Source organism: Gossypium hirsutum, chromosome D06 (assembly GCF_007990345.1).
Source record: "Gossypium hirsutum isolate 1008001.06 chromosome D06, Gossypium_hirsutum_v2.1, whole genome shotgun sequence".
In the NCBI taxonomy this organism is placed as follows: domain Eukaryota; kingdom Viridiplantae; phylum Streptophyta; class Magnoliopsida; order Malvales; family Malvaceae; genus Gossypium; species Gossypium hirsutum.
The window spans coordinates 14,559,638-14,584,096 of record NC_053442.1 but is presented as its reverse complement, the minus strand read 5'-3'; the positions used below and the strand labels follow the sequence as shown (position 1 = coordinate 14,584,096).

At 34.0% G+C, this 24,459-nt stretch overlaps 1 protein-coding gene across 1 annotated transcript; it reads left to right on the top strand.

The window, feature by feature from the left end:
- Window positions 1–9,305: 9,305 nt before the first annotated feature.
- LOC107899949 (uncharacterized) lies at window positions 9,306–23,111 on the top strand. Its single transcript, XM_041095553.1, has 6 exons — window positions 9,306–9,381; window positions 9,584–9,883; window positions 21,175–21,324; window positions 21,454–21,546; window positions 21,820–22,250; window positions 22,381–23,111. Exons 1-6 carry the CDS (start codon window positions 9,306–9,308, stop codon window positions 22,993–22,995), a joined length of 1,665 nt encoding a protein of 554 aa, XP_040951487.1. The 3' UTR covers window positions 22,996–23,111.
- Window positions 23,112–24,459: the final 1,348 nt, after the last annotated feature.

The following is a 24,459-nucleotide window of genomic DNA, read 5'->3' as shown; positions in this document are numbered from 1 at the left end:
TGGCCGATAGCCTAAATGCAAGCCCGAGTGGGTGCAAGCCAAAATGGCAGCCTGAAGGCAAGCAAACTATACTTGAGAACTGTATGTGCAACAAGAAAGAAGACTGTAATAAACAAGGGAACAAGGCAAGATGTGTTTGAAGGCAAGTTGCCAACCAAGGCTGTTAAAGAGGAAAAGACTCCATTTGCCAAGGTTGAAAATGAAGTGCTTGAGCAGGGCCAGCTTGAAATAAAGTATCTTGTGACTGCCAAGCTTAAAAATTGTTGAATGATTGGTATTCGCAGTGTGAAGACCAAGGAGGAGTGTTGAAAATTGGTCAATCATGCCGCTGTGATATTTTTGGTTGAAGTGCATACAGCTTGTAAACATGTTGTAGCACGTATGCTTGCTGTAACAGCAAGGTTTTTGTTTAATTACATTGTAATTAAACTTAGTTGAAGAGGAACAAGTTGATGACAATTTGATATGTTTAGGTATTGAATGACTAGTTTTAGGTGGCTTGTTTGTGTGTACAAGCAATGTTTATCAAGTTACTAGGCTACTTAGTGGTAGTAGATAGTATTTGGTGATGTATTTGACTATAAATGTATTGTTTTCTTATTGAATAAGTGAACAAAATGAGCTAAAAGCCAAAAACTCTCTTACTGCACATTTGTGAGCAAGTAAAAATATTTTTTGCATCTTGCTGCCTTGTTCTGTGTCCTGTTTTTCTTTCTTTGCTCCTCCAAATCGCCAACATTCGGTTATCCAAAGTGCACAACGTGCGTTGGAAATTTCAAACAAAATTTAATATAATGGAAATGATAATGCTGACTTTGGGGGATTTTTACCTAAATATTACAAAAAAATAAAAAATAACCAAAATATTATATATATTTTTATTCACGAAAATATTACAAAAAAAAACAAAAAACAGAAAAAAAGCCTGCGTGATGTGACAAGAGACTGATAGACGGCACCGATGGTGCCATTCCCATTGGCGGCACCGATGGTGCCATTCCCATGGGCGGCACCATTCGTGTTATAAACACGAGATCCGTCCAGCTGAAGGAGAAAAATAAGAAGAAAAATAAGAGAAAGAGGAGGTGCTGCGGAAAAAGAAAGAAAAAGAGAGAAAGAGAAGAGGAAAAAAAGGTATTTTTTTTAAAAAATAATTGATTATATTGTTATGTTTTTTGTATAATTTTTATTATTTTTTGTTGTTAGTTTAGTTATTAAGATTAATAAAAACTGAAATTGATAGTTTTAGTTAGTATTATTATTAGTTTTTAGGGTTTAGAGGTTACTTAGTATTATTGTTAGTAAAAAACTAGTATTATTATTATGGTTAGTTATTATTTTTAGTAAAACCCTAATTATTATTGTTAGTTACTATTATTTTGAGTATAAAACTATTATTATTTTTATTGTGTTAGTTATTAGGATTAGTGGTTAAACGATGTTCATTTACAAAATGATAACTGAAAAAGTATGAGCTTAAGGATGAAAAATTGCATATTGAAACATTAAATTTTTTTATTTAAGTAATTTATTTACCGTTGGAGATTTTTTTTGAGATTTTGTTTATTTTTTGACAGATTGAATATTGAAAATGGATGATAAGTTTTTTGTATGCGTTTATTTCGATGGAGTCATCTTGACAACAAGTGTTGGATGTGTATTTGAATTTCGGCAACAAATAGTAATGAGATTTAATAGAAATGTCTCGTTGGATGAAATGAAGGCAAGGATTAATGCAAAAATTCTTAGACATTGTGGGAGAAGGATATCAAAAAATTTCTACAAGTTTCCAGTTTCGACAAATCAGGTCAAATTCACCGAAATGGAAGCTGTAAACGACGAAGACGTGGAGACAATGGTCGCTCTTTACTATGGGAATGAGAGTGACAAGAATGCACCGATTCACTTATTTGCTGAGTTAGCCGGTATGGAGAAAAATGAAGATCTCAATGCATCCGATGAAGAACACGGAGCTCAAGAACCGTGGATGGTGGCTCCAATATCATACATTGATAGTGAATCGACTATGGGTGGGATCGGTATCGATCTGAATATTACACCCGATATTGATGTGGTTGGTGGTGAAGAAGAAGGTGGTAGCGATCATTGGGATGAAGAGGTCGATAGTGACAGTGATCCCAATGTGGACGATGTACCTGATGATATTGACGATGAAGATGTCAACAACGATGAAAACATTGACGCTTCTTTGGTTGGGGAGCAGATGCGGCGTATTTTGATGTTGGATGGAAACATCCGATGATTTTCGAGCTTCTCCCAGATAGAGGACTACGGAGGAATCCAAGAGGTCGTCCGTAATCAAGCAAAATCTGTAATGAAATGGACATTAGGGAGAAATCTGACGGTAAGCGTTATGGATTATGCAGGTTAAGTGGTCATAGTCGGAATAAATGCCATCAGGGAAACTTTCATGTCGGACAGTCATCCGGATCGGGTCAGAATTGACCTAATGCTGTAAACTTTATATGTGTAATGATACAAAAAGTATAATTCATTAGAAATAATAAAAATTATTTAGCTTATGCTTATGCTTAAATTGTATCCAAATTAAGTTATAAAATAGTATATGGAAATTGGAATTATTAAAATTATATCGAAAATGGAGGCATTTAACCTTAAATTAGCTTTAATATAATGCAAAATTAAAATAATTAAATTTATACAAAGAAGTTTCATAGTAAGCATACATCCTATTAGAATAATTAAATTTATACAAAAAGTATTGACTTTGTAATGTACAAAAAGTGCATTAAACCCCTAAAATTGATGGTTCGATGGTATGGTCCTAGGGGTATACCTATTCGGAGGTCGACAGTCACGTTGTGGGTGTTCGCGACGACCAACATCATCATTCGGCGCAGGTGGGGGTGTGGCAAACAAAGAGGAAAAATCTTGTGGCTCGTTTGGCATCGACGAACTTGAACTGGAAGGAGTCCCATGATGCTGCGGATACGGGTTGGACGGGCCGGGCATGCCGTACTGCGGCGGGTAGGATCCAAAGAGTTCAAAATCGTATGCATATTCGCCCCCTGAGAAGCTCGAAAAATAGTCACCACCCGCCAAATCCGGATGATAGCTAGGTGAATCCACATGTGACTGTGATTGTTCGGGATCTGGCTGGGGCTCTTGCTCGGGCTCTGGTTCTGGAGAATAATATGCCACAGGATCCGGATCTATCGGGGCCGCTGTGTATGATCCCCCAGGTTGCTGCATGTACGGGAGGACTACAGCCGATTGGCCTCCAAGTATATATGGCTTCCCGCAACTATAGTACCATTGTATGTACTCTAATGATGGTTGCAATTCGGAAGCCATAACCATCTGAGGTCTTCGACGCAATCGATCGTTCCACAGTGCCACAAATTTTCGGTGCTTAATTCCCCAATCCAACATTAGTTTTCCTCTCTTATTCATGTCGTGAACTTCCCCCACCTCGCACGGCGAATCCGGGATAGGTTAGATGCAGCCAAACTGTCGTAGCACCCGATCTCCGTGATACCACTCGACCATGTTGAAATTTATAATTGGTATGTTAGTGCACCATATGTGGGAATGAATGTATGCAGACGAGGGTACCACATCTGTAATTTTCGGCCTACGGTATGGCATCCATATAAACTGCATGATTAATAATATGGTTATAATTAGCCATAACGTGTGAGTAAGATATAGAAAGTATGATGTCATGAATATTAGAATAGCAGCTTACCTCTTCTCGGGTATACTGTCCGATCATGAGTCTGTATATCGGGACAGTGTGCGACCTCCCGATGAACACTCCACCTACAAAAAACAAATATAGGGTTTAGGGTTGGTAACATTAGTCAATATATTATGACTACAAATAATGAAAATTTATATTTTATCACCTGTTATCCAGTGGATAAACATACGGTTGGTGACTAACCAATGCCAAAAATGGCATTCGATAGAGCGCCCAAGACTGCAGCAATGTGAAGCATTTGTCCATGTCTACAACATCCGGGTTTGTCACCCGACAAAATTCCCGATACAACACTGCTAGAACAGCGGATCCCAGCTATACGAGCTAACACTGGACAAATCAGCTAACAGGGGCAAGTACATCAAATGCACCTTGTTGTTGTTTGCATCGGGCATGAGTACTCCCCTTAGGATATGCATGATGTACGCTCGAGTAGCGCACATCAACTCACCTTCAGTGGCAGTCGCTGATAATTGTCCAAATTCGGCTTTCAGCCATGTAAATTTTAAGCTCCTAAAATTCGACTCATCGTCCTCTGGCGAGTCTCCTAGGAGTTGATAACAAAGTGCAGCCGGATCGGTAAATGAAGATACTCTCGTTACGGGACTCCCGTCAATTGGGAGCCCAAGCTGCATTGCAACATCCTCCAAAGTCACCGTGTACTCCCCACACGGAAAATGAAAAGTGTGGGTCTCTGGGCGCCACCTCTCCACTAGTGCAGATAATAAAGCATAGCGCAAGTCAGAGGTCCGGATCAATGCTGTTGACTGAAATCTGGCTTGCTCCAAGTACGGCATCAATCGGGCATCCGGAGCTTTCTTTAAACCATTCACACGGCCCCTTGTTACTCGGTACGAGTCCTAATAGTGTTAAATTACAGAAAAAATATTACAATAACATGATTTATTTCTATATATTACGTATATCCTTTTTAAATAAATAAAACCCGTGATTAACAAATAATAAATCATACTGCCTGATTAGCCGCATCAAATATGTGTCTATCGGTGTAATACCCCCTACCCGTTTCTGTCGCCGGAATAGGATACGAGGCATTACCAGATTTTACTGAATTAATTTTTCTGTTATTATGAGTTTAATTACTATTCATTTATCGAATCATGTCATGACGTCCCTTGGACGGGCCTCCAAATCCCAAAACATACATCGGGACTAAACTGATATTAAATCGAAGCCATAAGAAATTTTTCGCAAAATCTCAAAGTTATACTTACTCTAGCCATACCAACAACTAAGTTACAAACATTCATTTCTATGTAATATTGGTATTTAGTCTATACATGCCATTCTTTCAAAATAAGTCATTTTCAAATACCAAAAGATATAGATTGATAGTGTGATAAAGCTCCGACTAATCTCCAACCTTCGAGCTCCCGAGCACTACAAAATAGGGAAAAAGAGAACGGGGTAAGCACATTGTGCTTAGTAAGTTCATGCAACAAGAATTATACTTACCATATTATACACCTATCATTTAATAACACAAGTACACATCCAATTCACATAAACATATACCTATCACATACAAACTCAACTTTTGCATTAGTTAAGTAAACATCCTATAAATTCATTACAAAAACAAATGATTGATGAGCTCGTCAATTTCATATTTTCCATTCCCTTGTTATTTTTCCATATTTATCCCGTTGAATTTCCCGAAATTTTGATGAATTTTCAAATGTACACTTTAGTGTACAAATTCGGGGCTGTCAATTCATATTCATGTGCGCACATTTCTATTTCAGAGAACACACTCCCGCGAACCTCATCCTTACAGCGGGATTACCAGTCCAAGCTAAATCCCCTGTAATATAAACTTATAGAGTATTGTCGGGATTACCAGTCTAGGCTAAATCCCCTGCAACGATAATTACTCTAATGAGCTTGGATCTGAATTACCAGTCCAGGCTAAATTCAGACCCTAATTCAGATTACCCATCTGGGCCAAATCCATTTTCCACATATTCTTTGGGAGGGCTATATCGGGATAGGATCACCCGTCCGGGCTAGATCCTTTTTACCGTCAATTCCTTTTCAGAGATCCATCGAATTTTCCTTTCATTCAACCTGGATTTATTTTCTCTTTTCATCAAGAATATTAATACTTCATCAATTATCATACAATAAACATCCAAATCATATTCACATCAAAAAAAAATATTTCAAGCATTTAAGAATATAATTCAAGTTACACGAACTTACCTCGACACTTGTTCGTAACCAAAAATCTACTAATCCCGAACTTTTTCTTTTCCTCGATCTTGCTTGGTATTTGAATTTTCCGAATCTAAATAAATAAATTTAATCATTAATCTAATACTTTTCATGTTCATATGTAACATTCTCTATAATTCCATTATTATTTATAGTGCATTAAAAGCCTACGGAACTTCAAATTAAGATCTGCTAATTTTCCCTGAAACTAGACTCGCATATCTTCTTACCATAAAATTTTCAGAATTTTTGGTCTAGCCAATAAGTACAGTTTATTCTTTAAAGTTTCCCCTGTTTCACTGTTCGACAGTTCTGACCTCTCTTAACTAAAAATTAATTATCTCATTATACAGAATTTGGATGATGTTTCCATTTGTTTCTTCTGAAAATAGACTCATTAATTATTCTAACCATCTAAATTATAACTCATAATCATTTTTTACAATTTTTAATGATTTTCCAAAGTTAGAACAGGGGAACCCGAATTCATTCTAACCTTATCTCACAAAATCTATTATATCTCATGATTTACAATTCCATTGCTTACACCGTTTCTTTTATAAGAAACTAGACTTAATAAGATTTAATTTAATATTTTATTCATACTCTAATTCGATCTCTAAAATTTTTGGTGATTTTTCAAAGTTAGACTACTGCTGCTGTCCAAAACTGTTTTAGTGCATAATGTTAATTACCACTCTTTCCCTAAGCTTTCAATAAATGATAATTCCATCCCTGCTCAATTAACCTCTCAATTGAGCTGATTTTTCTCAACCAACACTTTATTCTATCACTTTAATCTACTTTATAACCTTTGGAAATCAGAATTTTAGCACTAGACTTTAATTCCAAACTTTTTTTACAATTAAGTCCTACAAATCAATTTCTATTGAAATTACCTAATAAAATCATCTCATAAACAAATTAAAGCTTCAATTTCATCCTATTTCATCATAAACTTCCAGCACATATTCATAGCAACTTTCAAATTCATTCATAAAATCAAAAACTAATGAATTTAGTAATAGGACCTAGTTGTAAAAGTCTTAGAAACACAAAAATTACAAGAATAAGGCAAGGATTAACTCACTTGGTGCAAAAATTATGAAAAACCAGCTTGAAGAAAACCTTAGGATGTTTTTTGGCTGATGAGAATGCAGAAAAATAAAGAGAATTCTAGATATTCCACTTTAGTCCTAACTTTTAAAGTAAATTTTGTAATATTCCAATTTTACCCTTAATTCTTCAATTCTCCTGATTTTTCTCAGCGTATGCCGCCCAAAATATCTTCTTTTGGGAATATTTTCAATTTATGTCCCTCCTCATTTAACAATTGAGCTATTTAATCCTTCTAGTAACTTTTACACCTTTTTCAATTTAGTCCTTTTCACTTAATTGACTACCCAAACATTAAAATTTTCTAAAGAAATTTTAATACCATATTACTAATACTTCATAAATATTTATAAAAATATTTTTGACTCGATTTTACGAGATCGAGGTCTCAATACATTGTTTTTACCCAATTTCTTCAATAATTTCTTTTTCTAACTAACCACTAAATCGGTAAAATTCTTCTATCTTTATTTTCATACGATTTTCCTATCATATCAATATTAATGCAAAAATATTAAAATAAATTTCTCTTTAAATCGGATTTGTGGTTACGAAACTACTATTCCGATAACCTTGAATTTGGGCCATTAAAATCGGGTCGAATCAATGGAGCCATTCCGATGCGTGCATGTTGAAAAAAAAGTTAGAAAACACTCTTACTTCGGCCATTTCTTCGTATTTTTTTCTCCGCATTTTATTATTTTCAAAAACATAATAATTTCTAATTTTATAATTTTACATTATTTAAGTGCATTATGTTTGAAATTTATTAATTTAGTGTGTTTTTTAAATTAATTTAGTGTCAAAAAAACCCTTATTCCTGCCCGTTACTCGTATTATTTTCCTGAATTTTATTATTTTCAATAAAAAATATTATTTTCGTATTTTATTATTTTATATTATTTCAGTACATTTTGTTCTAAATATTTGTATTAATTATTTCTGAATTTTTAAAAAAATTAGTAAAACACTCTTACTTCGGTCATTTCTTCATATTTTTTTCTCCGCATTTTATTACTTTAAAAAATATCATAATTTCTAATTTTATAAATTTATAAATTTATTGTGTTTTTAAATTAATTTAGTGTCAAAAAAACCCTTATTCCGGCCCTTTGCTCGTATTATTTTCCCGAATTTTGTTACTTTCAATAAAAAATATTATTTTTGTATTTTATTATTTTATATTATTTCAGTACATTTTGTTTGAAATATTTGTATTAATTATTTCTGAATTCTTAAAAAATTTAGTAAAACACTCTTACTTCGGTCATTTCTTCGTATTTTTTTCTCTGTATTTTATTACTTTAAAAATATCATAATTTCTAATTTTATAAATTTATTAATTTAGTGTGTTTTTTAAATTAATTTAGTGTAAAAAAACCCTTATTCCTGCCCTTTACTTGTATTATTTTCCTGAATTTTATTACTTTCAATAAAAAATATTATTTTCGTATTTTATTATTTTATATTATTTCAGTACATTTTGTTTGAAATATTTGTATTAATTATTTTTGAATTTTTATAAAATTTAGTAAAACACTCTTACTTCGGTCATTTCTTCGTATTTTTTTCTCCACATTTTATTACTTTAAAAATATCATAATTTCTAATTTTATAATTTTACTTTATTTCAGTGCATTATGTTTGAAATTTATTAAATATACCATTTTTCAGATTTTATTACTTTCCGTGAATATACAATTTCCGTTTTTTTTCTTTTCGTATTTTTATTAAATATACCATTTTTCAGATTTTATTTTTAATGCTATTTTTCTAAAAAAACTAATTACAACATTCTAAATAAATTTCATAAAAAAAATTCCTAATCAACATACAATTTACATAACTTAAATTTTTTCATGCTAAATAAATTTCATAAAATTTATATGCTAAATAACATAATAAAACACGTATAATGTACATAACATAATTTTTTTACACACAAATATTACGAAAAATTAAAATTAATAATAAAAATTACCTTTTTTTCTTTCGAAAAATTAAAATTAATAATAAAAATTACCTTTTTTTCTTTCTTTTTTCTTCTTCCCCTCTTCTTCTTCTTCTTTTATTTTTCTCTTCTCCTTTCCTTTTCTTTCCTTCTTTTTCTTTCTTTCCTCTCCTTTCCTTTTCTTTCTTTTTCTTTCTTCTTTTTTCCCTCTCCTTCTCTTCCCCCCACCCACCAGCCCGCTAGCCCATTATATGGGTAATGCCGCCCATGGGAATGGCACCATCGGTGCCGCCTATGAGAAAGGCACCTTTGGTGCCGCCCATGCTCCACCAGGGTATTGTCACATCACTTGCAACCTTTTTTTTCTGATTTTTCTTTCTTTTTTGTATTTTTTTCGTAATTAAAAAAATATAATATTTTGATTATTTTTTATTTATTTTGTAATATTGTGATCCATCCATCCATCCATGCATGGCTAATGGGTTATAACGGGAACTCTATATGACGTTTGTTAATTTCATGGTGGTACACAACAGGAAATAACGCTTACCTTCGGCCCACCTTACACCTAACTCTATACAAAGCTGCGCTTACAGGTGATTGGGAGAGCGCCACCCGAGTCTTCGAGCAAAACCCTAAGGCAGCTACGGCTATGATCATGGGGTCCATGTACGCGCTCCATGTTGCGGTAGTGGCTAGGAAAGCTAATGAGTTTGTGAAGAAGCTGGTAGAGAGGATGTCGCTTGAGGAAGTGGCGATGGTCAATGGAAGCGGGGCGACGACTCTTTCGATAGCCGCCGCTATCGGAAGCACAGATGCCGTCAAGTTGCTGGTTTGTAAGAACCCTGACTTACCTAATATTCGGGGGCATGGATGGGGGATTTCCTATCCATAGGGCAGCTCAATTTGGCCACAGGGAAACACTTCTGTACTTACTCCAAGTAACAAAGACTAAGGTGCAGCCTAGCCCATATGAGAAACTTCTAGTGTTTTTCTTCTACGTCAACTAATTTTGGTAGGATTTTACGGTGATTTCTCAGCTCTACAATTCATCATATATCTAGTGTAATTGGCCAAATTTGCCCGGTCTACATGAAGCAAAACAGTCCAAATACAACAGTTTTTTAGGCCTAAAACCCAAACCAAAAATACAATAACAATGGCCCAAATTACAGTCAGAAACCCTAGGGTTTCAACAGCGCTGCAAGCCAAGCATCGAATCTCCACGATCTTCACCTGCAAGGAAACAAACAGCAAAAGGAAAGAAAATAAAAAATTTGCAGATCAAATAAGATCAAACAGATTTTCCTTTTATTCTTATTTCGGCTATAAAAAGCCATTGAATGTATTGTAATAAGGATCCAGAATTTGAAAATCAATACAAAAAAAGTTATTATTTTCACAGCAAACAGAATAGCAAGAGTACAAAGATCTATCAAGAAATGGAAAGGTTGATATTTTAGCATCATCCTATTCTATATTTTCTTTTCTTTTTTCACTTTGCTAAAATACAGTAAAACAAAAACATCAAGAACTTATCTTAGCTCGCTTCTGAAACGCCGTTAGGGTGGCCGAGGTTCGTCTCCGAGGATAGACGATCAGAAGCCAAAAGATTTTTTTTTTGTTTTTGGGGCGCTTCGGTTCACTTTTGGAAGGTTTTAAGCCCAGATTCGGATTTATAGGGATCTAAAAGGGCGAGTAAGGTTTTTTATTTTTTTTATATTTACCCTTTTATTTATTTTCGCTTTCAATTTCGTCCTGACTGAACGACGTCATTTAAAGGAGAAAGGAAATTGCCCTTCCAACCCCTCTAAATTATTAGCGTGTTCAATAAGGTCCTCTGATATTCAATTATTTACAAATTTGCCCCAGTTCTTTTTATTTTACAATTCAATTTAGTTTTTTTTATTTTCTTATTTTTTATTAATAAATAATGTAATTATTATTTTCATATATAATTATTTTCTTTCTATATATTTGTATATTTATTTTTATGTACCCATTTATTTCCATATATATATATATGTATATATTTTTATAAAATGTAATTATTATTTAGTTTATATATATATGTACATGTGTATATATATATTTTTTAACGAATGTTTATTTATTTATATATATATGGATATTTATTCTTTTTTTTAAAAAAAATGCTCAAATATATATATTTTTTAAACACCTATTTTACAATCTATATATATGGTTACCTATTTTTCTTTATTTTTATAAGTATATTATGTATTGTATATATATAAGTTCTATAACCCAAAAATTTATTTGTAAATCATATGTATATTTTTAATCTTCATAATTTCTATGTGTATATTATATATCTTCTTTTCTTTATTTATTTTGCTTGCTTTCTTCATTCGTTATTTAATTGTGTTTACATTTATTCATTTAATATTTTGCATGTCATGGATTATTGTTTTTTCATTTCGTTTATTTATTTGTTTATATTATTTCTATGCCATTGATGTATTTGTTATTGTAACATTCATGCGTACATTCAATCACGTCACCTTTCACTCGAATTTAAAAATGAAAATTTTCAAAATAGAGATAATACTCGTATTTAGGATTTTCGAGAAGATTGAGCCCTAACATATTGGGTTCCGTTTTTCTTCGTTAAATCTAACAATCGAGAATTGCTCTTTAATCAAACAAAATAAAACTTGTCATCGGGAATTCAATATGTTATGTCCTAACGTATTGGATATGACACGTTGATTTCTCGAGATAAGGATTTAAAAAAAAAAGGAAATATTGAATGTTTGGGATTTTAGGAAATTGTGCCCTAACGTATTGGGATGCGATTTCTTCATAAATTTTAAACAATTAGATATTTTCTTAAATTTTATTACACAAGTTTTTTGGACTAACTCATCTTGAAGAGAATAAAATGTTGTGCCCTAACGCATTGGGTGTGATATTTTTCTTTTTTCAAAATGAGAAAGTCTTAATAAATAATTTAATTAAGGATCACATTTTTTAACTCTCGACTTTAAGACATTAATTAATCAATTTGGTACCAATTTTTGGGCGTTACGAGGGTGCTAATCCTTCCTCGTACGTAACTGACTCCCGAATCCATTTCCATAAAACTCGTAGACCAAAGCTATTTTTTAGGTGATCCAATCACACCTCAATAAAAGATTGGTGGCGACTCCAAATTTTCATCGACAACTAATTTTTGTTTTTTTCCAAAAATAAAGTTGGTTTCGACAGCTTGGCGACTCCACTGGGGACTTTTTTAAAAAATATGAGTGTCGAGCCACAAAGTTGATTAATTTTTGTCTTATGGTCAAGAAAATATTTTTTTTTTAAATCATGAGATCTTTTTGCATTCATTATTTTCTTGCTTAATTTATCTTTGCATTATACATTACATGAGTTGAATGAATTTACTCTTTTAAGTGGGAGTGAGAAACTATTCATTCGTGAGGTTTTCACCTCCGTATAGGATAGTGGATCGCTTTCGGAATACATCGATACCTATGCCTTCGTGAGATTATCATCTCCATATAGTCATAGGGAAAATGTATCCCCCTGAACTGAACTCGGTCTGTATGAGCCTATAATGGGTGAGGATCGAGGAATCTGGTAGTTCAGGTACCCTTACTTTAGAACCGAACCGCATATAGAAGACCTTAGGAGCTCACCCTCGATAGAGCCACTTCAAACCCCTAGTGATCACCCGAATAGACGTTCTATTTATTCTTGCTTGCTTTTTCTTTGTACTAACCTGTTTCTTTTTTGTTATGATTGCATTACATTTTCATCATAAAAAAGAGGTATTGATTCACGTTCAGTTGCGAAATAGAGAGCTTGTCATAAGAAAATGAGTTTCTTGATAAAATGGAAGACAATATGGTTGTCCGAATATAGTCCAAGAAAACGTGATAAGAGAAGGATGATAGTTTAAAGGAGGACTACACGACTATAGATTCAAGATTACAAAGATTATTCGAGAGCCGCTGAACTTTCTTAAAGAGAAGCCAACGAGCATCACAAGGTTGAGTGAGCAACGAGTTGCGGCCCGGATCGACCAAAAATGAGATGGAAGGGACGTCTTTTTGAAGAGTTCGTGAGATTTATCTTAACGTTCGAATGAAGAAGAGGATCTAATGTCTCCGCCTATGAGGGTAATGCTGTATAAATATCTATTTTATGTAAAGAGATTTGTTTTCTAGTAAAGTTTTCTAAATGGAATTGAAAAAGAATCAACGTCTCTTTATGCATTCATTGCATGTATTCGCATTACATGACATTATACGCATTAAAGTCCACTAAAAGAGCCTAATCGATTAAAATCATTCTTCAATTAACCTGGAAACCAACCAATCAACTAAACTCCGTTACGGTACTCGGGTGAAATCAAGAAGTATGGACCAAGGATTAGAAAAGCTCGAACAATTCCAAAAAGAAATGCAGGATCAGCTTCAGCAGCAAATGAAAGAGCAGCTCGAGAAGATTTAGCAGAATTTGATGGACAAAATGATGGAATCTCAGGGGAATATGATGGCTAAGTTGACTCAGTTGCTGACTGGAGGAATTGATAAAGGAAAAAGCTTTGTACTTAATATTGAAGAATGAGACAGTGAGGAACCTGTCTATCCTCCAGGCTTTACCCCTCAGCAAGTTGAGAAATGTCCATGCAAATCATCTGTCACCATCAACCCTCAACAGTTTCAGGCCGATGTTGTAATACCAATAAATTTTCAAGCTAGATCAGGCTCTAACCCTGGAGACAACCTTGTTAATCCTGCTATCCCTGACTTCGACGAAACAGCTAAAAAAGAGAAAATGGAGGATGAATTGCCAAAATAGCTCGAAGAAAAGTATAAATGGCTGGAAGAGAAACTTAGGGTGATGGAAAGTATTGAGAGCTACCATGGAATTGACGCTAAAGAATTGAGTTTGGTTCCAGATTTAGTACTCCCTTATAAATTCAAAATGCCTGAGTTTGAGAAGTACAATGGAGCTAGTAGCCCCGAAGCTCATATTACCATGTTTTGTAGGCGAATGACTGGGTATGTTAATAATGACCAGCTACTGATACATTGTTTACAGGATAGCCTCACAGGGGCAGTGTCCAAGTGGTACAATCAATTGAGCCGTACCAAGATTAATTCATTGAGAGATTTAGTGCAGGCATTCATAAAGCAGTACAGTCATGTAACTGACATGGTACCTGATAGAATCACTCTACAGAACATGAAAAAGAAACCCGGTGAAAGTTTTAGGCAATACGCACAGAGGTGGAGGGAGGTCGCCGTCTAAGTTCAGCCACCGCTCTTTGAAAGAGAAATGACAATGCTCTTTATAAATATATTGAAAGCCCCGTTCATCACACACATGTTAGGAAGTGCTACAAAAGGCTTTTCTAACATAGTTATGAATGGTGAAATGATTGAAGGCACCATAAGGAGCGGAAAGATTGATGCTGGAGTAAATAACAGAAGGCAAGCCTCAAAAGAAAAAGAAAATAAGGTGAACATCGTGAATACGTACAGCAAATCGATTGCTAATCAGCGAGATTTATCAAGGCAAGAGTCAGGTGTGAAGCAAGGCACTGAGAAGCTCCAGTTCATGCTAATTCCAATGTCGTATAAGGAGCTGTATCAAAGCTTGTTTGATGCACATATTGTTTCTCCTCTTCATGTGAGGCCTCTACAACCTCCGTATCCCAAGTGGTATGATGCGAACGCACAATGTGACTACCATGCAGGAACTATGGGGCACTCAATAGAGAATTGCACTACATTTAAAAAGCTAGTTGAAAGACTGATCAATATGGGTGTTGTCAAGTTTGATGACTCATCTAGTGCAGAAAATCCACTACCCAATCATGATTGATAATGGATTGAATGCAATATATGAAGGGGTGTTGAGAAGTGTTCACGATGAAACAACTGAAGAAGGGACCTTGTCAGATATTCGCCCTTATAAACCTGGGAGTGTTCTAAATAATTAGACTATAGAAGAAACCCCTGTAGTATTTAGAGATTACTCAGAGTAATATTCAGAACACACTTGTTGCTTTTAGCCTAGAGGCAGTAAAAACTCTTTTGTGAAATAGGCTTATGTCTGAACATCATTATTCTAATAAAATACATCTTTACATTCATTTTTAAGCCAATATTTTTTTCATTCTTGTTGAAATAATTATTCTTTCATTCTTTTGGATTTTCTTCCACATCATTATTTCATTCATAATTATATTGTACAAATAGTTATTCATAAATACATTTTTTTATATTCTTTTATATTAGGTCTCTAGATATCAATAACATGAGTGACGCTGCTACGGACTCAGAAGTGAGATCTATGTTTAAAGGGATTTTAGGACTTTGAGAATGACATAGATTGTAGCCTATCTCCAGACTTATTGAGGATGGTAGGACAGGAAGAGAAACAAATTTTACCTTATGAGGAAACAATAGAGATTGTGAACATGCATAATCGGAGAAACAAAGCAGGACCTTGTTGAGTTACTTCAAGAGTTAAACGACGTCTTCACATGGTCATGCTAGGATATGCGCGGGTTAATCACTGACATTGTAATCTAAACAACAGCATGACATTAGAAATTTGCAATATGGTCAATATTAATATCATGAATGATGCAGTGAAAATTCTTTGCCGGGGCAATACCCTTCTCTTTGACTTATCATAGTTTTGTTCATTGAAGTCGAATTGCAATCTCTCCGTACTTTTGTTGGATTTTATCCTAAATTGAAGAGGAAGATCCAAAGTTTTCTGTCATAGTTAAATTTTTCCCCAGAAGGCTCTATGAAAGAAATTTGATTACAAAGAAGATCTTACGCATACAAGATGAAATTGGAGGATCTTATGTGGAAGACATTACCTAAAAATATTGATTCTGATTGAAAGAGATAACAAGAACTTGCCTAATCCTATGAGTTCAGATTCTAAAAAAAAAATCAAAATCAAAAGAATCAAAATCATGAAAAAGTAAAAGGAAAAGAAAAGGTAAAAATGGAGAGGCCAAGGTGAAAACCCGTAAATGGCATCTTGAGACCAAAGGGAATTTGAGTTGAAAACCCGAAAAGAGCGGCTCAAATATTGATCAGAATGGGGCACGAGGTGATTAGAGCAACTCGAATTTTAACCGGATTGGGGCATGTGGTAATCTTGTTATACTTGAATCAACAGAAAATGGTAGGCAACATCTTGGGGCATCGACAAAGTACTGTAAATCTCCTAAACACATGTCAAACTTAGAATAATCTTCAGAAAGTTCGTATAGAGAAGTTCAAGCTGCGATATCTGGGGCACCTAGTCTTTATACTATTTATATTTGCTTATTCTTGGAATACTTTATTCTTTTCCAAGATACACATTTCCAATCAATTTCTTTGTTATCCTTATTTTTTGATAATCTATTCCTTTCGAGCTATGCTTAGAACCAATTGTATTCTCATCCATTGTTATACCCTTTTTGCAAGCATGTTGCATTGGAATAATGATTAATGGACTAATAAACTTTCACAAGGGAAGTTTGGCATATTACTTTAGAAGTTTCTAAATAATACAGGAACCTGAAACAGGACTATTGTTTAGAACGCACCATGTTTAAAGGTTGGAAATCTGAAAAGGAAGAGTCTAAATTAAGACTTTCTCTTTGGATTTTGTTGTTAAAAACATTGATTGAACAAAATGAAAAAGCTTAAATAAACAAGCAAGCTTCAATCACCAATGAGTAGGAAGAAGTCCCCTATGGAAAGAGAACTCTACATTTGTGCATGAGCATTTGGTATGACACCCTGGGAATGGTGTAAAAGAGTTTTATGATCTGCATCCTTGAATTGTGATAGGATAAGATTGAGGAAAAGCCATATATTTCTACCATTGGATTACAGTGGGAGAAAATGATAATGAATTTTATGTCCCAGTGGATTGAATCTAGAGGATTACAGTGGGGGCAATCGAAATACCAGTCGAATAAAATGGTGTTCTGACGTGTCGACGTTAAAGCCTTAATGAGCAGCGAGTAATGAAAACCTAAGCATTAAAAAGGATCATTCTTAATAAAAAACTCGGCATTCATACAAACATCAGTCATACATGTCTAGTTAGGAGTATTTGATTCATTCTGATCATGACATCCTAATCTCTAAGCATAATTAGGTTCATAAAATGTATTATACAGGTCATATTTCCCAGAGAACAGATCAGTGAAAATAACAGATCTTGCCTTTCTGTATCGGCAGCGAAACAGATCAAAGACACCGGCCTTGTCTCCCTGAGCAACAGTGGAGTAGGTTGAAAATAGCAGATATTGTCTTTATGTATTGGCGTGAAGTAGATCGAAGATAGCAGGTTCTGTCTTCCTATATTGGTAGGAAGTGGATCGAAGGTGCATATCTTGTCTTCCCATACTGGTGGCAAAGTAGATCGAAGAAAGCAGATCTTGTCTTCATGTATTGGCGTGAAGTAGATCGAAGATAGCAGATCCTGTCTTCCTATATTGTAGGAAGTGGATCGAAGATCTTGTCTTCCCATATTGGTGGCGAAGTAGATCAAAGAAAGCAGATCTTGTCTTCATGTATTGGCGTGAAGTAGATCGAAGAAAGTAAATCTTATCTTCCTATATTGGTAGCGAAGTGGATTGAAGATAGCAGATCTTGTCTTCCCATACTGGTGGCGAAGTAGATCGAAGAAAGCAGATCTTGTCTTCATGTATCGGCGTGAAGTAGATCAAAGGTAGCAGATTTTATCTTCATGTATTGGCGTGAAGTAGATCGAAGAAAATAGATCTTTTCTTCATGTATCGGTATGAAGTAGATCAAAGGTAGAAGATCTTGTCTTCATGTATTTGCGTGAAGTAGATCGAAGAAAATGGATCTTGTCTTCATGTATCGGCATGAAGTAGATCAAAGGTAAAAGATCTTGTCTTCATGTATTGGCGTGAAGTAGATCGAAGAAAATGGATCTTGTCTTCATGTATCGGCATGAACTAGATCAATGGTAGAAGATCTTGTCTTCATGTATCGGCATGAAGTAGATCAAAGGTAGAAGATCTTGTCTTCATGTATTAGCGTGAAGTAGATCGAAGATGACAGATATTGTCTTCATGTATTGGCATGAAGTAGATCAAAGATATAAATCTTATCTCCCTGAAGTTGTAGTGGAGCAGATTAAGGCCTATAATCCTATCTCCCTGAAGTTGCAGTGGAGTGGATTAAAATTACAGATCTTATCTCTCTGAAGTTGCAGTAGGGTAGATCGCATCGGGTCTTATCTCCTTGAAAATGCAGTGGAGCAGATTCAAGAAAGCAAGTCTTATCCCCCTAAAATTGCAATGGGGCAGACTAAATAAACAAATTTTATCTCCTTAGCATTGCAGTGAAGTAGATTGAAACACTAGTTCCTATACCTCTGAAGATGCAGTAAGAAGGAATAAGGCTACCCGAAGAAGAAGAGTACCAAGGTCCAACACGACCGGGAAAAAATTGGTCATTTCTAAAGTCCTTGCTCCGTTCCCGTTACACGATAACGAGCAAAAATGGGCAGCTGTAATTGGCCAAATTTGCCCGGCTTACATGAAGCAAAACAGTCCAAATACAAAAGTTTTTTGGGCCCAAAACCCAAACCAAAAATACAATAACAATGGCCCAAACTATAGTGGCCCAAATTACAGTCAGAAACCCTAGGGTTTCAACAGCGCCGCAAGCCAAGCATCGTATCTCCGCAATCTTCACCTGCAAGGAAACAAACAGCAAAAAGAAAGAAAATCAAAGATTTGCAGATCAAATAAGATCAAACAGATTTTCTTTTTATTCTTATTTCGGCTATAAAAAGCCATTGAATGTACTGTAATAAGGATCCGGAATTCGAAAATCAATACAAAAAAAAGTTATTATTTTCACAGCAAACAGAATATCAAGAGTACAAAGATCTATCAAGAAATCAAAAGGTTGATATTTTAGCATCATCCTATTCAATATTTTCTTTTTTTTATTTTATTTTTTACTTTGCTAAAATACAATAAAACAAAAACATCAAGAACTTATCTTCGCTCGCTTCTGAAACGCCGTTAGGGCGGCCGAGGTTCGTCTCCGAGGATAGACGATCAGAAGCTGAAAGATTTTTTTTTTGTTTTTGGGGCGCTTCGGTTCACTTTTGGAAGGTTTTAAGCCCAGATTCAGATTTATAGGGATCTAAAAGGGCGAGTAAGGTTTTTTTCCCTTTTTCGGCCACCGCATGCGGCGGTGCCAGCGCTGAAGATCGGCGGCCGGCGCGGTGGCCGATGACCGACCGATGACCGGGCCCTGGCCAGAGGATTGGGGAAGGGGAGAGTTTTTTTGAAATTTTTTGAAGTTTTTTTTAAAAGAATGAAAAACTGGAATTTTTGAATCGATTTTTGGCTTAAATAGCCTAGTGAAACGACGTCATTTCACCAGGCCTCCCCAGATGTCAAAACGGCGTCATTTTGGGGAGACCGACCCGCCTTTAACCCGACCCGGCCTAAGATCCGCGTGTTTTTGAGCGGAGGGGTAAATTGCGCTTTTAACCCCTCCACCTTTTAACATTTTTGCAATCGAGTTTTTTTTAATTTACCCTTTTATTTATTTTCGCTTTTAATTTCGTCCTGACTGAACGACGTCGTTTAGAGGAGAAGGGAAAATTGCCCTTCCAGCCCCTCTGAATTATTAGCGTGTTCAATAAGGTCCTCTGATCTTCAATTATTTGCAAATTTGCCCCAGTTCTTTTTATTTTACAATTCAATTTAGTTTTTTTATTTTCTTATTTTTTTATTAATAAATAATGAAATTATTATTTTCATATATAATTATTTTTTTCTATATATTTGTATATTTATTTTTATGTACCCATTTATTTCCATATATATGTATATTTTTTATATAATGTAATTATTATTTAGTTTATTTTATATATATATATGTACATGTGTATATTTTTTTTAACGAATGTTTTTTTTATTTATATATATATGGATATTTTTTTTTAAATGCTCAAATATATATATTTTTAAACACCTATTTTACAATCTATATATATGTTTATCTATTTTTCTTTATTTTCATAAGTATATTATGTATTGTATATATATAAGTTCTATAACCCAAAAATTTATTTATAAATCATATGTATATTTTTAATCTTCATAATTTCTATGTGTATATTATATATCTTCTTTTCTTTATTTATTTTGCTTGCTTTCTTCATTTGTTATTTAATTGTGTTTACATTTATTCATTTAATATTTTGCATGTCATGGATTATTGTTTTTTCATTTCGTTTATTTATTTGTTTATATTGTTTCTATGCCATTGATGTATTTGTTATTGTAACATTCATGCGTACATTCAATCACGTCATCTTTTACTCGAATTTAAAAATGGAATTTTTCAAAATAGAGATAATACTCATATTTAGAATTTTCGAGAAGATTGAGCCCTAACGTATTGAGTTCCGTTTTTCTTCGTTAAATCTAACAATCGAGAATTGCTCTTTAATCAAACAAAATAAAACTTGTCATTGGGAATTCAATATGTTGTGTCCTAACATATTGGATGTGACACGTTGATTTTTCTAGACAAGGATTTTTTTAAAAAAATAAAGGAAATATTGAATGTTTGAGATTTTAGGAAATTGTGCCCTAACATATTGGGCTGCGATTTCTTCATAAATTTTAAACAATTAGATATTTTCTTAAATTTTATTACACGAGTTTTTTAGACTAACTCATTTTGAAGAGAATAAAATGTTGTACCCTAACGCATTGGGTGTGATATTTTTCTTTTTTCAAAATAAGACAGTCTTAATAATTTAATTAAGGATCGCATTTTTTTAACTCTCGACTTACGAGGGTGCTAATCCTTCCTCGTACGTAACTGACTCCCGAAATCCATTTCCATAAAACTCGTAGACCAAAGCTATTTTTTAGGTGATCCAATCACACCTTAATAAAAAATTGGTGGCGACTCCAAATTTTCATTGACAGCTAATTTTTGTTTTTTTCCAAAAAGAAAGTTGGTTTCGACATCTAGTATAGCACTATGCATTATATATATAAGCCTTTAGAGCCTTTGTGACTATATCTAATTTGCAGATTTCGTTTGAAACCTTGCAGATTTGGTAGCAAATAAAGTTGAGCAGTACCTAGAGTTGGCTAAGAAGAAGGACTTTGGGCTCGAGTCTCCTTTGTGTTCCATTGCAGTAATGCATTCAGCTTTCTTTAGTAGCAGTGAATTGACTCTACGGGACCGCCTTATTGACTCCTGTTAGTCATTCTACTGTTTGACTGTGATTATAAAGATTACAAAGTTAAAAGGAAGCAAATAAAGTGAGTTCATTGTATGAATCATAATAATGAGAGTTTCGATCTGTGATGGTTTCTGCCATCTGATAGGTGTCCCTTCAACTTTGAGCTTGGAGAACGTCGCCAACAATTCCAACAGAGGAGACATTGAGAATCCAGCTAACAAGTCCCAAGCATCAATATGTAGCTGGTTTCTACATTTCACAAGAATCAATTTTAGTTCTGGTTTGTCCAAAGCCTTCCATTAATCTTATATATTTCGTATAGGTCATAGTCATAGTGAATAACTTTAACACTGAACTGAACATGTTATGGTGCGGCGAGGCAGAAACTTACTCTGGAAAATAATTGAAGGTTTAGGTAATACCCACGAACAATTCCCTAATCTAACTTCATGCTTCAAAGGGTCAGCAAAAAAGCTGAATTTCTGGTTAAATATTTGATTTGTTTTTGCAGTACCACGAGTTAAGCAGATCCATGAAATGAAATTAATGCATGGTGAAGCCCTCAAACTTGTGGAACTATTATGCATGCATGCTGCGGATTTGGATCCCTCAGGAGCTGTCAATATATTCAAGCACCCTGTTTTTGTGGCAGGAACACATGGGATTCCTGAGATTGTTGAAAAGATCAGAGAGTCATTTCCGGTTGCAGTTCAGTTCTATGACAACGAGGGGTGTAACCCATTCCAACGGGCAGTTTTATTTCGTCACCACAAAGTTTTCAGCCTCATATCTAGAATCAGTCATGAGCAAAAACTAATTGTAGCCGATAATATGGATAATTTTAGTAATAAAATGTTGCATCTGGTCGGAAATTTGGCACCTCCGGACCAGCTTAATCGTGTTTATGGTGCAGCTCTGCAAATGCAACGTGAGCTACAATGGGTTTAAGATATCAAAATCTGTCTTCTCCGTTTACCATTAGGTGAATATCTTACATAAAGTTAGTCATGGGTTAATTTGGAGGTCTTGTATATATATGTACATACATAGCTGTATTAACATTTTCGTACAGGAAGTGGAAAAGGTGGTACCAAATATCTATCAAGATGCTAGGAACATTGAGAGAAAGACACCCAGAATGGTGTTCACTGAAGAATACAAGGAATTAGTTAAAGAAGGAGAGAGATGGATGAAGGATGCAGCAAATTCATGCTCGGTGGTGGCTGCCCTTATTGCCACAGTTGTGTTTGCAGCAGCCATCACAGTACTAGGTGGCACCAATGGTGACAGCAAATTCCTAGTATTTAAAAGTGAAAAGGCATTTGTTATCTTTGCGATGTCAGATGCACTGTCTCTCTTCTCATCCACCACCGCCATTCTCATGTTCTTGTCCATGCTCACTGCTCGTTATGTTGAAGACGACTTTCTCCAAGCCCTCCCCAAGAGGCTGATTATGGGGCTCCTCACCCTTTTCATCTCCATTACCACCATGATGATTGCCTTTAGTTCCACGCTCTATCTTGTGTTTGGAGAGGCTAAGACATGGATTCTAGTATGTGTGGCTGAATCAACCCGTGTATTGGTAACCTTGTTTATTTATCTGCAATTTCCGCTACTTGTGGATATGTTCTACTCTACTTATGGCCATGGAATTTTCGGCAAGCGCAGTGAAAAACCCTTGTATTAAATCAGAATTCAAAAATAAACGGAGAGTTATTGTGTGTGAGAGAGAGAAAGGAGGAGAGGCATTGTTCAGTGGCAGCTCTTTCAAAACCTCCCCAGACGTTTGTTGTAAGGCTCTTAGGTGAGTGTCAAATCTCATGGAGTTTCATAGTGATGGAGAAGAAAGTGCAGACAACTAAGAATGTCCATAGTTGGCAAAATTAGCTTGACAAAGAACTTTCCATACACGACATTCAATTACATAAAGAATATTTGAAGGATAGGAATGCAAGTTGATGTAATTTATGGTTTAATTAAAACCAATAATTAGTGTGATTTATACAAGCTTCTATTTCATCATGGTATTAAGTTTTTTTTTTTTTGAAGTTATTTAAACATTTTTAATTAAAATATTCACTTTAATTGAGAAAAGCATATAAGAAATGAAACATTTCTATTAAGCAATAAGATGGGATCACTTTTGAAGGAAAATGCTTCCTCTAATCTCTTTACTTTTGGAGGATTTCACGTTATCAATATCCCTCTAGAATTATAAATTAAAAATTTTTTTTGATCCTTTTAGGAGAAAAAAAACTGAAAATCAAGAGGAAATATTTAATTTCTCATTCTCCCATTAGAAAAAAAATAGGAATGACATGGTATTATAGTTCCATACAATATTTTCTCCTTTACCAACATTACTTTTTAACATACCATTCTAAAAACACTACACAACACACCACATAATATTAAATTTTAAATCAAAGTTAATAATACTAATAATAATAATAATAAACTATATCTCAAATTTTCTTCCCTTCTAACCCTTTTATCATTTTTTGTTTTAATTATTTTTAAAAGGGACATAAATTTGATTAAATATACATTTTAATATATGAACTTTGGTTTGGTATAATTAAACAAATGAAACTTTTATTGTAGTTTAAATATATACATGAAACTTTATTTTTTATCCAATTATATAAATTTAAATAAATACAGTCCCTTTCAAAGAAAAAAAGTCAACCATTTCTATAACAACCACCCACTGTAACAATTAACAGCCAAGTTTCTAAAAGAATCGAATTTCTATATTTTCTTTTAACCCTCTATAACAAGTTTTCACTTATAATAACAACATCCATAATTATGAAGTATGTTCTTTATTAAAATAATTTTCAACAACAACATATGGCCTGCATTTTCAAGCAAAATTATACTTATTTCTTATAAGCAAGCATATTAATTATCAATAATTTTAATTACAATATTACTTCAATAAAATGATTAAACTTCACGTGAAGAAATCTATTAATCATATTTTATTAAATGAAAATAATATTCAATGAGTGAAATTAAAAATATCAATTCAAGAAACTATTAAGTTCCCTAATTAAATATTCTACTATAAATTTGGAATATCATACTTATAAACTGATTAATTTAATTTGATAACTCATATTGATTAATTGAGCTTCTTATATTTATG